The sequence below is a fragment of the Schistocerca nitens genome, chromosome 7 (assembly GCF_023898315.1).
Source record: "Schistocerca nitens isolate TAMUIC-IGC-003100 chromosome 7, iqSchNite1.1, whole genome shotgun sequence".
In the NCBI taxonomy this organism is placed as follows: Eukaryota; Metazoa; Arthropoda; class Insecta; order Orthoptera; family Acrididae; genus Schistocerca; species Schistocerca nitens.
The window spans coordinates 585,460,437-585,476,791 of NC_064620.1; the positions used below are offsets into that span (position 1 = coordinate 585,460,437).

At 40.2% G+C, this 16,355-nt stretch overlaps 1 protein-coding gene across 4 annotated transcripts in view; it reads right to left on the reverse strand.

Moving 5' to 3' along the window:
* The window catches only part of LOC126194647 (poly [ADP-ribose] polymerase tankyrase-like), a 282,846-nt gene that overhangs the window by 231,579 nt on the left and 34,912 nt on the right, over positions 1 to 16,355 (reverse strand). For all 4 annotated transcript variants that reach the window (XM_049932830.1, XM_049932829.1, XM_049932828.1 and 1 more), the window contains exon 2: positions 4,939 to 5,163. In XM_049932830.1, the coding sequence (XP_049788787.1) occupies positions 4,939 to 5,163 (225 nt within the window). The remainder of the gene's footprint in view (positions 1 to 4,938; positions 5,164 to 16,355) is intronic.

Genomic DNA, 16,355 nt, shown 5'->3' on the forward strand with positions numbered 1-16,355 from the left:
GCAACCTTAGTTTAATTTCGAACAGACAAGGGACCAGTACAAACAGAGGAGGGTGATTTGATCTGCACCCAAGGAAATATGATAGTAATCCTAAAAGTAAGGTCTCCTATTTTTTATAAGTACACAGACCTGTTTATTTCTACAATGGTTTACGTCAGTTTACAGCTTGAACATTTAGCTATTTTTCGACACAATCATCATTTCTGTCGATGCATTTTTGTAGACACTGTGGCAGTTTTTGTATGCCCATGTCATATCAGCTCACCACCATGTCGTTCAGAAAGTTATGAACCTCTAAGTTTCACCCCGTCGTCGGAGCTGAATCGCTTTCTGGCCAAATGTTCTTTTAACCTAGGGAACAGGTCAGGACTGGGCACCAAGTCAGGACTGTGGGCTGGGTGGGTGATTATGCTCCACTGAAACTGTTGCAGGAGAGCAACGATTTGTCGAGCGATGTGTGAGCGAGCGTTGTCATGGAGAATGTGTACACTCTTGCTTAACTTTCCTCTTCTCTGGTTCTGAATTGCCCATTTGAGTTTTTTCAGAGTCTCACAGTACCTGTCAGCGTTAATTGCGGTCCCAACGATTCAGCTCCGACGACAAGGTGAAAGAAGAGGTTATTACTTTCTGAACAGCATGGGTGCGAATGTTCCATTGGAGGAGAGTCATGATGAGGAAGAAGGGGTGTCACCTTCGTGGCTGTCGTGTGCCAGCCTGTGAAGACTTGCTGCTACAGGGCACAGAAGCAGGAGGATCCTGCTCCACGAGGTCCACAGAAGCATCAGCTTCCTTGTGCTAACGGTCTGTGGAGTCCAACGCAGAAAAATGGTTAGTGGTGCGCACCGGAGACACGAAGGCCAGCTGGGCAAAGGTATCAAGTGGTGACACCATCGAAGAGGATCTCCGTGTCGGCGAAGGAAAAGAGCACTTGCCTTTGTTGTACTTTCTCGAGCTTTCCCTGTTAGCAGAGGAAGACACAGGAGTTGGTTGGCTGGAGGGACGTAGGAAGTCTTCATGGGAGTACTCCTTCTATCCATTCCAGCCTGCTGGTTGTGTAGCTGGTGGCTTTGCCCCTTGAGGTGAGAGTGTGGTGGCTTGCTGCACAGCTGGACGAGGGGACAGCGATGCTACCTTGACACAGGGTGATTTGACAAACTCAGAGTTGAATTTGAGGTTGCATGTCTGCGTGGCCATGTCCTTTATGCAGTGAGAGGTACCAAGAACAAAGCCGTAAGTGTCAGACAGTAGAACACAGGGTTTGTGGCTAGCCAATAACTTGCGAGCGACTGGGTACGGCACTTTTTCCTTTACCCCGATCTGCTGGACAGCCCGCTCATAAAGATACATGGGACAATCTCAAAAGGAGGTAGCATGGCTGCCATTGCAGTTGATACAGCAGGGAGAAGGAGATGGGCAATCACACTCGTGCGCATCCCTACCAAAGATTATGCATGTGGCTGGGTGTCGACAGGATGTTCTAATGTGGTAGAAATGATGACGCTGGTAGCAGAACATCGGGTTCTGAATGTATGGTTGGACTGTGATAATTTCATAGCCTGCTTTAATCTTGGACGGAAGCATCATTCTATCAAAGGTGAGAAAAAGAGTGTGTGTGGGTGCTACGGAGAAATCTACCTTTCACATCACCCGATGGGTGGCAATGACACCCTGATCAGAGAGATTTCGATCTCAGTCAGACCGTCAAGCAGCCTAGTATAAATAACACCAAGGGAAGAATTCAAAGTTCTACAGGCCTCAACACGAACAGGATAGCCGTGGAGAAGCAAGGTAGCAAGCAGTTGAGAATCAGAAGTGGTCTCCAAAAGCGAAGTGCCATTCTGTAAACGGGAGCAGCAATACCTTTCTGAATAATAACGGATTTACTGTTGCGAAGTACTGACCGCGTTCAGAATATGAAACCATGAGGAACCGTGGCGCAGCTGGAAGGGCCTTTGAATTGTTAGCCTCATTCCATTTACATTTCATACACATTGATTGTCAAGATGACTGGCTCATTGCGAGAAAATCCCCCATGATTGCCAGCATCTCTGATAGCACACTCCTTCCAAATGGGGGTCCCTTCATAAGGGGCTGCACTCGTCTAATGTGACTGTTCACACCTCAGGTCACACCTCCCAAACACCTGACAGAGGGACCAACTGGAAATTTGGGTAGGTAGCAGCTCAGGCAGTCACCCCTCCCTGGGCCTGTCCCGTATCAGAGGGTATGTGCAAACTCTACTTGTTGACCTGGGGCTGGGAATTACACGTTACCCAGTCACTTGTTACATGTCAGACGTGTGGGCCGGCCTTCAGGAACGCACAGGGAGGAATAAGAAAAAGAGGAATCTCAAACTCTGAAGTGGAGGAAAGATAGGAGAAGGGAAACAAAGAAATGAAAAGCGAATGAAAAACAGTGGCGAGACTATTCTTATGTCAGTGATGCAAAATGCGGAACATTCCCAATAACACCCCAGCCGTGTTTGCCAAGGGAGGGGAAAAAGAATAGCAAGAGGATAGATACGCAGCACGGAAGGGAAAATATGCTGCAAAGGCTGGGGCCCCATGGTAGCCAAGCACAAACCTGCTGAAGAGTGGCGAGCCCCCTGAGGGTTTTCTGGATCTCTCCACAGCATTCGAAACTATTGACTACGAAATACTGATAAGAAAATTGGAAAACTGTGGTATTTGAGGGCAAGCACATAAGTGGATAGAATCATACCTATGCAACAGGAAGCAATATGTATCAGTAGGGGGTGCATATCAGTCAGAATCCAAAAGCATCTAATATGGAGTGTCGCAGGGATCGGTAATGGAGCCATTGCTGTTTAACCCATCTGCTAACGATACAGGTGTTGAAGAGAAAGAGAAGAAAATATTGTATGCAGATGACATGACATTACTGAACAATGACCAAACTGTGGCACAGCATGAGAGAAGAGTATACATATCAGCAAACACCACAGCTCAATGGCTCCAGGAAAATAGACTTGCTATAAACCTAAAAAAAGACTATGTATGCAGCGTTCAGAAATAAAGAGAAGGCTATGCACATGGGCTTTTAGAGGTGGATGAAACGTAACTGAAACAAGCATAATCCACTAATTCTTATGTATTATTGTGGATAACAACCTGAAATGGAAACAAAATATTAATTCTGTCTGTAGGAAACTCAGCTCCGTCATATTTTTAATGAGGCAGCTAGCACAGTATGCACACAAACAGCTTCTGTACACAGTATTCCATGGACTCTTTGAACTACACCTGCGGTATGGAATGGTAGTGCTGCTTCAAAAGACTAGGCATCTTAACTTTTTCCTACTTGTACATATATAAAACTATACTATATGTCACAAATGATAGTGCAGAGTGGACTACAAATGCTAGTGTACACACCCACAACAAACGTAGGAAGAAAGACATACAAAGCATGCCCCACCGACTGACAATGCTTGATAAAGGACCCCAGTACTCAGGTGTCAAATTACTAAGAAAAGTCTGTCTAAAAACTGCAGGACAATGTACATGACACTAAGTTTTCAAAGAACCTTAAAGACTATTTGGTGGAAAAGGAATTTTGCAGTGTTGATGAGTACTGTCCACGTTAAATTTGTAAATATTGTTAATTATAATCAATGACATTAGGATAGTAAGGAAGTATGTGATAAAGAAGGTTTCTGCATTTATGACATCTCCGATATTACATGCATTTCACTGTACACCATGTAATCCTACAGGATCAAATAAAATTCAATTTAATTCAATCTATGGGATTCATAGAATGAAAATGAATACGTTAAAGAGTTTTATAACCCACCGACGGAATAAGCATTACTTTTATTCCATACGACAACTGACTTGTCTATTTAAACAAATACTATCACACAAATGTAAATATTTTCTTGTAAAATATACACATTTCTTGACACAGTAATATTTAAATAAAAGGGCACCCAGGTCACTCGTAGTGTATTTACAAAACAATTCTTTGGCTCAGCACACTTGTACACAGACCAATGATAGAGGGCCTAGCCCCACATAGGCATTAGGCATAAATACTGGACCCGTTCTGCAATGAATTCAGCCTCTGGGAGCCCATGATGAAGGGTGTGAGTTGCGTAATCGAAATATCGTGCAAGTATGATGCAGGTTACTGGCAGAAGACCCGATTTTCTAAGATGACATTTTGAATCATATTTCAATTTCAGTAAAGCAAATTAAAAGACAAAGAAGAAAGAAAGAAAGAAAGAAAGAAGATTAGGGTGTAATGCCTTGTTATTAACAATGGTGCACACGCCTGAACTGGACTATGGTGGAGAAGGAACCTGACCATAGCCTTTTCAAATAACTCATCCTACCACTTGCCGTGTGTGATTTATGGAAATTAAAGAAAACATAAATGTGAATGGTCAAACACGAATACAAGCCAAACTCCTCTTGAATGGGAATCGAGGGCTTAAACATTGTCAACTCTCACTCAATATTGATAACATTTATTTAGTTTACACCAAAATACGTATTTATTGGAAATCTATTAAGAACAAGTTGAAGTGCTCAGAGGAAACTTCATAAATCTATGTGCAAATAAAATTATGAATATATCTCAAATTCTACAAACAAATCCACAGCCGTTTTCAATATAACTAAAAGGGAAGTGAATGTTCTTAATATTTTGTGGGTTGTCAGTTTCAGCTTTCCATTCAGCATTTGCCTTTTAACTCATCTTTCCAAAAAGTTATGTACACTAATCTTCTGTATAATTACAAGCAGAAGATTTATACTGATACTTCTGACTATTTTATGATATGGCACTTATAAAGCAAAAAAGGTTTTACAAACTTCAATTTGGAGATACAGGTTGTTAAATAACAAGCTGAATTCCAAATGACTACTCTATTTGTAAATTCTGTATAGACATTCAAATTCACAAAAAACTTACCAATACAGACATCCACTTTTCCCTTAATTGCTGCCTCATGAAGAGGAGTGTAATTCCAGTTGTCTCGTGTATTTGGATTTGCACCTGCTTCTAACAACAGTCTCACGACATCAGCATGTCCAAATGAGCATGCATTATGCAAAGGATGGAGGCCACCATCATCACGTGCTTGTATGGATGCTCCTGCAGCCAATAAGAACTCCACCACATCTCGGCGACCATAGCCTATGCAAGTTTGTTTCACATAAACGTCAATAAAGTAGTAACATCACAAAGATACAATGTAACTCAACAGGAACGTATGAAAAAGTGAAAGAGGGGATGAGAAGGGTATAATGACATTATTGTAATAATGAACTTATTAATATTTTTGAGCAAAACAATCATAATTTCTTAAACTGGTGTGTTACTAATAGTCTAAAAAAAGATGAATGCATATGTAGTGTAATGAAAATCAGCTGAAAGCTCCGTCCTCATACAAGGAGATCTATGAAAAGCTTCCTCGTATACGCAAATTTCTGAATGTTGCAAAATTTTATTTCCTATATTAAGAAAAAGTAAGTGGATCTGCATAATGTGGCATCATCCCTATGAAACAGCACTCAAATCTTCTGTAGGTTCCTGTACACAATGTTCACCTTCTCTTACAGCCCCCCCCCCCCCCCCCCGACCCAACCATCTTTGATCCTAAGAAAGATCCCACCGCAACCAAGACCTGTGACAGTACTTATTTTAAAGCCCTCCCACATTTTTAACAAAATTCCTTGAGCATGCAAACATCTATCACGCAAAAGAAAAACTCAGAAGACATCTGATGAATCTCCTAGACACAATAACATAATAGATCAAACATTTGTAAATTTAGTTATTTATATGTGACATGGACAATAGTAGTTAAATTAACAACATATTTTATTTTTTGTATTTATCTAGACCAAGCACCATATAAAAAATTAAAACGTGATGCCTAGTTTCAGTTGACTAAGCAACCATCTCACTCATGGTAAAATGTGTGTCAGCATATAGTGCATTGAAACCCTGCAAAGTCTATACACAGTGGGTCCCACATTTGTTAGGACAGCTTGTATGAAATTCCAAACTGCAATGCTGTCTCATGGCAAGCTGCAGTGATATAATCCCCAGAGTTTCAGAAACAGCTGTGAATACAATCGCAGTGCCAGTGTTGCTACAGCAGGCATTCTGGCTGTGAATGTAACAGTACATGTCTGACATCAAGATTTCTTGAATTTTCCAGCTTTTTTGGACACGAATTCATTAAATTCAACCCAAATACCAAGAGGCAGGTTCCTGGTTGCTCGTCCATTATGACAACCCAGCCCACAAAGCAAAGATTGTGTACAAGTTTTTGACCACAAAATAGATCGGTCCTGGCTCACCTATCGTATTCACCAGATTTGGCCCCAGCCAACTTCTGGTTGTTCCCCAACTTAAAGTTGGCGCTCAAAGGACACCGTTATGATGGAGTTAAGGACATATAAGACAAGTTTACTGCAGTACTGAATACAACTGCAAAAAAGGACTAAAGTGACTGTTTCATAACACTTTTAAAATGATTTCAGTTGTGTTTTGATCCAGGGTGAGAATATTTTGAATAAACACAGTGATTTTGTGAAGGCAATCCATTACTTTTATTTTTCATTTTAACAGTCCTAAAAGAACTGGGGCACAATGTTTACACAGCTGGGAGCTACTTATGAGAATGGAGGTGACTATCAGATGCAACATCACAACTGCGTTCGTTACAAGTGCAGCATGTCAGGCAGTATACAAATATAATACATTGTTTTCAATGAAAAACATGAGAATATGTTTTCCATTTACATTGTTTTTCAAGTGACAACATTGTCCATTATAGGTTGTACAATATTCAACTTTATTTATTAATGGTCTACTCAGAACACACACACACACACACACACACACACACACACAAAGTTGCCCCATGAGCGAACTAAATTATTTACGAGGTTGTCTCTTGCATTATTTTTACATTACCCTTAGTTAATTTTTAATGTTGATTTCATTGTCTACTTGATTTTTCACATCATTTTTAAGAGGTCAAAGGTTTTTCACAGCTCAATACTTAAATCTTTTCTGTGCAACACAAAGGCTGAAAGACGGATAACTTACGCCACTGCTTCTATTTGTATTAAATTTATGAACGTTATTGTGGCTTTCAAACTGTGGTAAGATGTTAACAACAAACTTCATTAACATGTAAATGTAATATGCAGCTGTTATCAGTGTGTCCAACTGTTGAAAGAGATTCTAGGTGGACACTAAACATTAACCTTCTTATATGCCTCTGTGTAATGGAGACTTTCATCATCGCTGAAGAATAGCATCAGAATATAATGCCACTAGATATTCAGTGAAACTGAGAAAAGGAACTAACCTGTTTCACAGTTTCATCTCCAAAGTTTGCTATTATCTATGGTGTAAAAGCTGCATAGCTTAGCCCTTTGTATCCAAAACAATATCAAAATGAAATTAATTTTAAAATTATTCACAAGCCTTTATTAATCACAGTAAGCAACAAATACAAGAAGAAGAAATTGGCAAAAGGAAACAATTGCATTACAGAGGTGGTTTCCCCTTGTAATATAAATGTAAAATTTTTCACAAAATTAATCTGTATCATAGTAAGCAATGAACATATGATGAAAGTGGCAAAAGAAACAATCAGCTGTTTTAGAGATGTGGTTTCACTTTGGAACCACTGGGACATACAGTTTTGAGCCTCTCATCACTTCACTTCATGTGATATATCTGAAAGGCAATGTGCACTTTTCCTAAACAGAAACCCACACCTCAAAACTTCCGTGAACTCATACTGCCTAAAACAAATTACAGTTCTAAATAAGAAGCAAAAATGGATCTAAAATTTAATTTTGTATCCTAAATACATACTGTCCCAGTGGTTTAATTTCGGTAATACAAAAGCAGTAATCCAAACCTAAGTTTAAGTCACAATAGCTTAGATGTACTTACATTCACTGTTAATGATCTCCTCAACATGTCGAAAGGAAGAGAGAAAGAAGAAGGTGGTTTCAGACAGAAACCACGGGGCTCAAAGGGTTAAATGTTACAATCTAAACATGACTTCCAGTCCGTGTCAATATAAACACCGAAGAGGTTAGAATATTCTGTTTCATTGACTGATTTTTTTCTCATGCACTCTTTTTTTCTCATGTACTATTTATAACAGTGTCATCAGGGCTTGTGCAATACAGATTTGCTTTTCTTGTGTTTTACCTAGTTCAGCTATTTCGATATACAAAGGCAGACCAATTAATCTTAACAGCAACAAGAGTGTATTTAGTGTCAATCCTTGTGCACCTGCAAAACAGACATGCACAGATATTGAACTTTTCCAAGACAGCAAATAACAAGAAAATGTATGATGTTTCCAGGGGTTGGAGTATTTATCGAGCCTGAACACACAGATGGTTTCTACTTACATCTTTGACACTACAGCTTCCAGATATAATCACTTCAGCAAGAACTGTCAGTTTCACTACTAGCATCACAGAAGACAGCACTTTCAAATGTCTAAATATGTTTGACAAAGAACTAGCTAATCATAATTAGATCAGAAAAAAAGTCAAATGCTACGGTAAGGTATTCCCAACATAATGACAAATACCTTCAACACTGTGGTATCTGGCAAGGAGGCAGATAGCTGTAAATAAAAGATTGAAAGCTGTGTGGTACATCTACTAGATAAAAATAATAGCAACACAATGAAAGACTGTTCTGAGAAGCATGAAATGTGATCTGCATACAAGTAACATGACTACAAAGGTTTTTCAAAAGTGAAAGCAAATTGAATTTTCTATAATATAAGGGGTGACGGAAAAGTTTCTATTTGAGGGCATTACTGCAACGTACATGCAATGTTGCACAACCAATATGGGAATGTAAGCACAGCATGTAGACAAGGAACCAGTGTGGCATTCGTGTCTTTCCAAAATGCATGTAGTAAATGCAGAAATGTGGCCTATGGCGACATTATTACCAAATGTGTACAAACAGAACCAACATGCTGTTATTCTTTTCTTAATTGCTGAGGGGGGCAAACATTGGTAGACATCCACCTGAGAATGAAGAATGTGTATGGCACAGCATGTCCGTCAAAAACCAGCGTTGTGGAATGGTGTAGCAAGAGGTGCTGCTGCTTCATGATAATGCATGTTCCCATATAAATGCAGAAGTTATGCCAGCTCAAGTAGGAGACACTTAAGCACTTGCCCTGTAATCCTGAACACTCTCCCCATGCAATTATCACACTTATGGTCCCTCAAAAAAGGCCTTGAAAGCTCAACAATACCTGTTGTATGAGGAAATGCAGCAGGCAGTTACAGACTTATTCATGCAGCAGGACACAATGTTTTATCAAATGGTTCGTCGGTGGGATGATTGCCTCAATGCTCATGGTGATTTTGCCTGAGTGGACTGTAAGGCCTCCCAACAAACTTTTTGGTCACTCCTTATGTATTTTCCAAATAGAAATACAAAACATATGCTATTTCCTGACATACTGACCCACTTTTACAATAATTTTTCACATTATTTTCCCAAAACATCAAAAGAAAAAAGTATTTGGTCATTTCTCACTCAAGAATGCACAACTTTTTCTGACATCATCACTGCAAAACTGTCATCCTCCTTCCACTCCAAACATCCTCCTGGAGTCAAAACACACCACAGAAGCCGCAACAACATGGTTGTAAGGGGGATTTCAAAGTCAAAAATTTATATTCTACGATTATGTCATGAGCTGCTGTAGTGCTTCGAGAATTTCCGCATAAATTCTAGAACCACTTGGCCTTCCTCCGCCTTGAGCCCACGATATTTTAAACAGAAGTGTGAGAGATGAATCCGACCTACTGCACATTGCGTGTTTGTGTGTGCAGATCTAAAAACAGTCACGAGCAAAATGTGGACGCGGAGGCCAAACGGCGGCTGACAAGTACCTGTTGTACAATCCATAGTGTTTCAGTGTATGTTTAGAGAAGAGCCTGTGCTATTCTTTGCTGGTTTAGTGACTGTGATGATTGTTAAGGACAAATGAAAAAATGAGATTAGACTTTTAAGTAATTCATGTGTTGGAGTTGCTAGAAGCAAGACATGTACATATTTTTAAGTGGTTATTAAACCAACCCTGTTGTAAATGTATTTCAATAGAGTCTAATGTTTGACGACTTGGTTGACTCGCAAGAGTTCGAGTATTTATTTGAGAAATGGTGAATTTGTTTTTTTGTGGAAATTGAAAAATATACCATGACCGAACTAAAAGTATTCTTCGAGTACCAAATAATTTCAAGAGTAGAGAGAGAGAGAGAGACAGAGTGTGAGAGAGAGAGAGAGAGAGAGAGAGAGAGATAAATTCCCGTAACCACCATTATTTTTTGGAGAAGTTTTTGGAGATCGACGTGGCCGTCTATCCAGAGATGAAGGTCAGCTGTGTATACCAAGTAAGCCAACCTATGGGAGAGGGCTGGGAAGTTTGCAAACCAGCTCCACATTGTTTCTTGTTGTCTAAAGCGTTAGAATGTGGCGACCTACACAGGACCCGAAAAAACCGGAATTAGAGACGAAAATGAGAAAAGGGGATGTTGCATGTTGACATAGCAACCGAGTAAAACAAGATGAGAAATTTGATTTAGCCCAGAAATCAAAGGAAAAAGAAAATTTGTGAATGCAGCAAAGGGAAAGACGTAGGGAAGTAATACCATTAAAAGAACTGAAAGAAGACGTCGATATATTAGACTCTGAAGTGGTACGATTAGAATAATTCAACTAAGAAGATTCAGTGTGGGGAGTATACAGGTCTCACACACATCGCGGCGCCACCGACATGGAAACCAACAACCAATGCCACTCGCACCAGTTGTTGTTCACCGGTGCTGATTCTACATCACGGCAATGCCGACGCAGAAACCAGCAACTGATGAGACCGGCAACAGTTGCTGTTCACCAGTGCTGATTCCACACCCGCTTACCGACACAGCCTACAACTCTACACCGGGTGAGTGTAAAACAATAATTGTTTGAGTACAAAGTTTAATAAACTGTTTAATAGACTGTATTTGTGTATTTCTTATACTTAGAATTATTTTTTTAAATGCTCACGAGATCTAAAATTGGTAAAACCATGGAAACCGTACGGTTAGTTGGAGAAACTTCAAAACCAGCCATGGCAATGAAAGTGAGTAAGGTGGTGCCAGGCTGGTGTGAAATAGTGAATTTGATCAAAACTTTCAATGATAAAATAGAAGACCAGAGGACAGATTCAACTGCCCAAAATGCTTCTTTAAGAAAGGAACTAAATAAAACTTTAAATGCTCAATGTCTTAAATTAGATTCAGTGAATACTCAATTAAATAATAAATTTGACTTTCAGAATGAAACTTTATGGTTGTTAAGTGCTAAAGTACATGAACAAAGTACGGAATTTAGCCATTTATGTGAATGCATGGGAAATTTGAAAACTGAATTTGATGCTTTAACTACTAAAGTAGAAAATTTTAAAATAGATTTGAAAGGTGAACTAACTAGTTCTTTAAGCAGTCACGTAAATCAACTGTTCACTGACTTTAATCAGAGACAGAACGAGCAATTTCAGGATTTGAAAAAGAAGTTTGAATTTGATATTGAAGATAAATGTAATAACGTAGAATCTGAACTTAGTGAGAAGTTAGGATAATTTCAAAATGTATGTAATGTCACATTTGATGCTGTAAAGCAAAGATTGCACAATTTGAAAGAGAGTATTGAAAAGCAGGATAATCCAATCGCAAACTGCATGGGTTAACACTTGAGTAGATGACATGGAAAGAAACTTTAAAGAGAAACTAGCAACCTCAGACTTAATAAATATAAGTAGTCTGGAGGAACAGGTAGAGGAAATAACTGACCGAAAAGTTGCCACAAGAGTAATCTCCAAGAAAGTATCTCCTGTCTTATCTTCTGAACTCAATGATACCAAGAAAGGTAGCCCCTGCGGATGAATTATGGAAAGAATTCAAACTTCGAACTTATTCAGGACAAGGTAGATAAGAGGATAGCTTCTCCTAACGTGGTATTGACTAGTGAGGTAATGACGGATTTACAATGGGGAGCCAATTCAGAGGTATCTAGACAATTCCCTAATTTTAAGCCGCATGGGAAAGTACATCCCACTCATTTTCTGAAAAGCTTGCCGAAGAACTGGGAAGATTCGAAAAAGATTGAATTTGCTGTTGGGTACCTTTTAGGGGAAGCCAGAGAGTGGGGTACTGTAAATATCGAGAACTTTTCTTCTTGGGGAGACTTCCAGAAGAAATTTAAGGATAAATACTGATCCCTTAGTGCGCAGGAAAAACTAATATCCGATTTGTGGAACTCGAAGTATTACAATAATACGTGGGGAACAATGACAAAGTATTTCAAATGGCATTTAACACAGGCGAAGTACTTAGATAAGCCAATGGAAGAAAAGGGGTTAGTTCGAATTTTAATCAGACGCTTACCTATCTGTGCTAGAAAAGACATCTTGTGTAGCAGCTGGAAAACAGTAGAAGAATTGCTGTCCTTTGTGGACGCACTTGAGCCCTTAAATAAGGACCGCCACGAGAGCATACACCAAAGTGAAAATCAGAATTACAAATGAAATAGTAATAATAATTTAAAAAAAAATTAGGCCAACTTAGCTAGATCACACCAGCGCAATAGAAATAATGGCTATGATAATTACAGAAGAAGCATCCATTTTCGAATTTAGGTCCAGTAAATTCGCAGGAATTTGTGCCAAGTAATACTAGAGCACAAAGTAGTAACATAGTACAATGATTTGGTAAGCAACCAGTGATTACTAATAATGAGGAAAACGCAGTGCGATCTGGATCCAAGGCCAGGGCCCAGGTCGTAGAGATACACCAGGAGGCCTGGTTCATAATAAGTATGTTAATTTCACGCACAAAATACCTACAAAAGAATGGTTGTTACTGAGAGAACCAATCTTGACTACTAGCAATCCACAACTAATAATAGCAGTAACCGTGGAGACTTCTGCAGTTAACATATTTATAGACTCAGGAAGTGAGGTGTCACTCATTTCTAGCACGTTCTTTAACACATTACAGACTAAACATCACTTACTTCTGTTACCAATAACTGGAGTTTACATAGTTGGTGTAACTGGTACGAAAAGTAAGGTTGTGAAACATGAAACCCAAGTGAACTGCCACATCAGAAATATCAGATTTCATCAAACACTTTTAGCCTAATACTAGAAAATATTAATAGGGATGTTTTATTTGGCCTAGATTGGTTATTAGAATTTAACGTTGTATTGAATTTCGAGGAAAATCTTTGCTTTGGTTAAGATGAGGTTAAGATGACAGTAAATGTTGGATACCATTTGTAACCGATAATTACATTGCAAGACAAAGAATTGAATGTCAATGTTTATGATTAACTGCTACTGCAGGATTGTCACCAGAGATCGATAATGTAAATCGCTTATCATATCGAGCTGACATACAAAACAAAGTAAATGAATCTATAATATTAACCAGTGAACTAAAACTAGATTTATATACAATTCTAATGGAACATGAAGTAGTATTTTCCGATCATCCCGGTAATATCAGTGATTACAGATATAAGGTTAAAATCAAAGATGAAACTCCATTTTTCTGTAAGCCATACCCAATACTGGTAAATTTGAAAGAGGCATTTAAGGAGGAAATTGACAAAAGATTGACAACAATATAATAGAACATAGTTCTAGCATCATGAATAACCCTTTTGTAGTGGTAAAAAAGGTTACAAGAGGTGTGCAATTAGTGCTAGACGCGCATACATTGAATAAGCATATAGAACAGAATGAGACAGACCAATTAACATCGATGAATTATTATTCAAGTTTAAAAAAGCAAGGTTTTTTAGCATGATGGACCTGATGGCGGGATATTTGCAAATTAGGCTACCTCCTGAATCGAAGAAGTATACAGCGTTTCTGTTCAATGGTAAATCATATCATTTCAATGTGTTACCGTTCTGACTAAATATCTCAGTATCCATATTTATACGTGCCCTGGATGAGGCATTAGGAAGAGATTTATTGAACAATTTAATAATATATGTAGATGATATCATCATAATCTCAGCTACATGGGAAGAACATTGTCTAACCTTGAGAAAAAGGTATTACAGTGAAATTGTATAAATTGCACTTTGCATGACAGGAGCTTAAGTTTCTAGGGCATATTGTAGGGGTGCAGGCAATTAGACTGGATCCTGAGCGCATAAAAGCTATTAAACAATGTCTACCCCCTAGAAACGTAAGACAGTTGAAGGGATTCATAGGAATGGCCGGATACTAAAGACGGTATATACAAGGTCAAGAACTGAACGACCCAAGAATTTTACATTTATTAAAAAAGTGAATACTGTGGGTTTGGGATCAAGATGCAAACGATGCGTTTGAAAATGTAAAAAGAGCACTGGTAGAATCACCCATATTACATCATCCGAGTATTGGTGAGCCATTTAAAATTTCAACCGATGCACCTGATTATGGTATCGCAGCAGAACGTTTTCAAGGAAGGTGGGGTCTAGATAATGTAAATCATAGATCCATAGCTTTTTCTAGCCGTAGTCTTAATAAACATGAATTAAACTACACAGCTACTGAAAAAGAACTATTGGCAATAGTATGGAGTACCCAAAAATTCCAAACATTAGTATGGAGGTCAGAAACCCATGTCTATACCGATCATCAAGCTCTATCTTTTTTAATGAGTAGTCAGTTGTTACATAGTAGATTAATAAGATGGATGTAGTTCCTACAGGAATATGACATTATGATACAGTATGTAAAAGGTTCTCTGAATATTGTACTGGATGCTTTGTCTAGGTTACCAGCAGGCATGTAAGAGTTAAAACGGATAGAGGGACCCGGTGTAATTTTTGCAATTAATTTTATGACAGTAGAATATCCGCACACCAGGGTACAAGAGATGGTGGTGGTGGTTGTTGGGATGTTTAAGGGGGACTAAACAGCTAAGGTCATCAGTCCCCCATTCCAAAAACAGGCGAGACGAAAAGGAGCGGAGCAGGTAAAACCCCAAGGGGAAGGAGACTCCCCCCCAGACACTGAAAGAACACAAAGGCGGCAACGAACACTGCAGACAAGAAGAGGACAGATGAACACCAGACAGAAAGAAACAGAAGAAAAGAAGATGGCCGGAGACTGGTTGACTGACCACGAGAACAAAAAAAGGGAAAGAGTCAACCATCCGACTACACACCAAAACTGCAACCAATTATGAAACACTCGAGGACAAGAGAGACAGAAAAGGAAAGGTGCAGGACCTCCCTAAATGGAAACATAAAAAGGACTACCACGGATAAAATTTAAAACGTCGTCAGCCATGGAGGCATCGTCGCATAAAGCCAAAGGCAAAGTGCCCAGGAGATTAAAAGACTGCCGGAGGGTGCGCAGTCAGGGACACTCCAACAAAATGTGGGCGACCGTCAGCCGGGACCCACACCGACACAGGGGGGGATCCTCCTGACACAAAAGATGGCCGTGCGTCAGGTAGGTATGGCCGCTGCGGAGCCGACACAGGACGACAGAGTCCCTGCGAGAAGCCCGCAGGGAGGACCGCCACACATCGGTCGTCTCCTTAACAGCCCGCAGTTTATTTGGGGATGTCAGGCCACGCCACTCATCATTCCACATCCCAAGCACCTTACGGCGCAACACCAACTGCAGATCACGAGCCGGGAGGCCGATCTCCAAAGCTGGGGCGTCGATCGCCCCTTTGGCCAGCCTGTCGACACGTTCGTTCCCCGGGATGCCAACGTGACCTGGCGTCCAAACAAAGACCACCGAACGACCAGAGCAGGTAATGGCAGAAACAGACTCCTGAATAGATGATACCAGAGGAGAAGAGGTATAGCAGCGGTCGATAGCCTGGAGGCTGCTCAGGGAGTCACTGCAGATGACGATGGACGTACCTGAGCAGGAACGCATATGCTCAAGAGCGCGCAATATGGCCACCAGCTCTGCAGTAAAAATACTGCAGCCAGCCGGCAAGGAGTGCTGTTCAACATGGGCAGCGTGAGCAAAAGCGTAGGCAGTATGACCATCAACCAGGGAACCATCGGTGTAGACAGTCTCACAGCCCGAAAATGAGGCGAGGAGCGCAAGAAAACGGCGACGGAGGGTCACAAGCGGAACCGAGTCCTTGGGTCCCCGTGCCAAGTCTAGAAGGATGGACGTCCGGGGCAGACACCAGGGAGGCGTAGGTGCATGGACCCGAAAGGGAGGCAGAAGAGGGAATGACCCCAGTTCCGACAGCAGGGACTGGACGCGTACAGCAATGGAAAGCCCAGACCTAGGT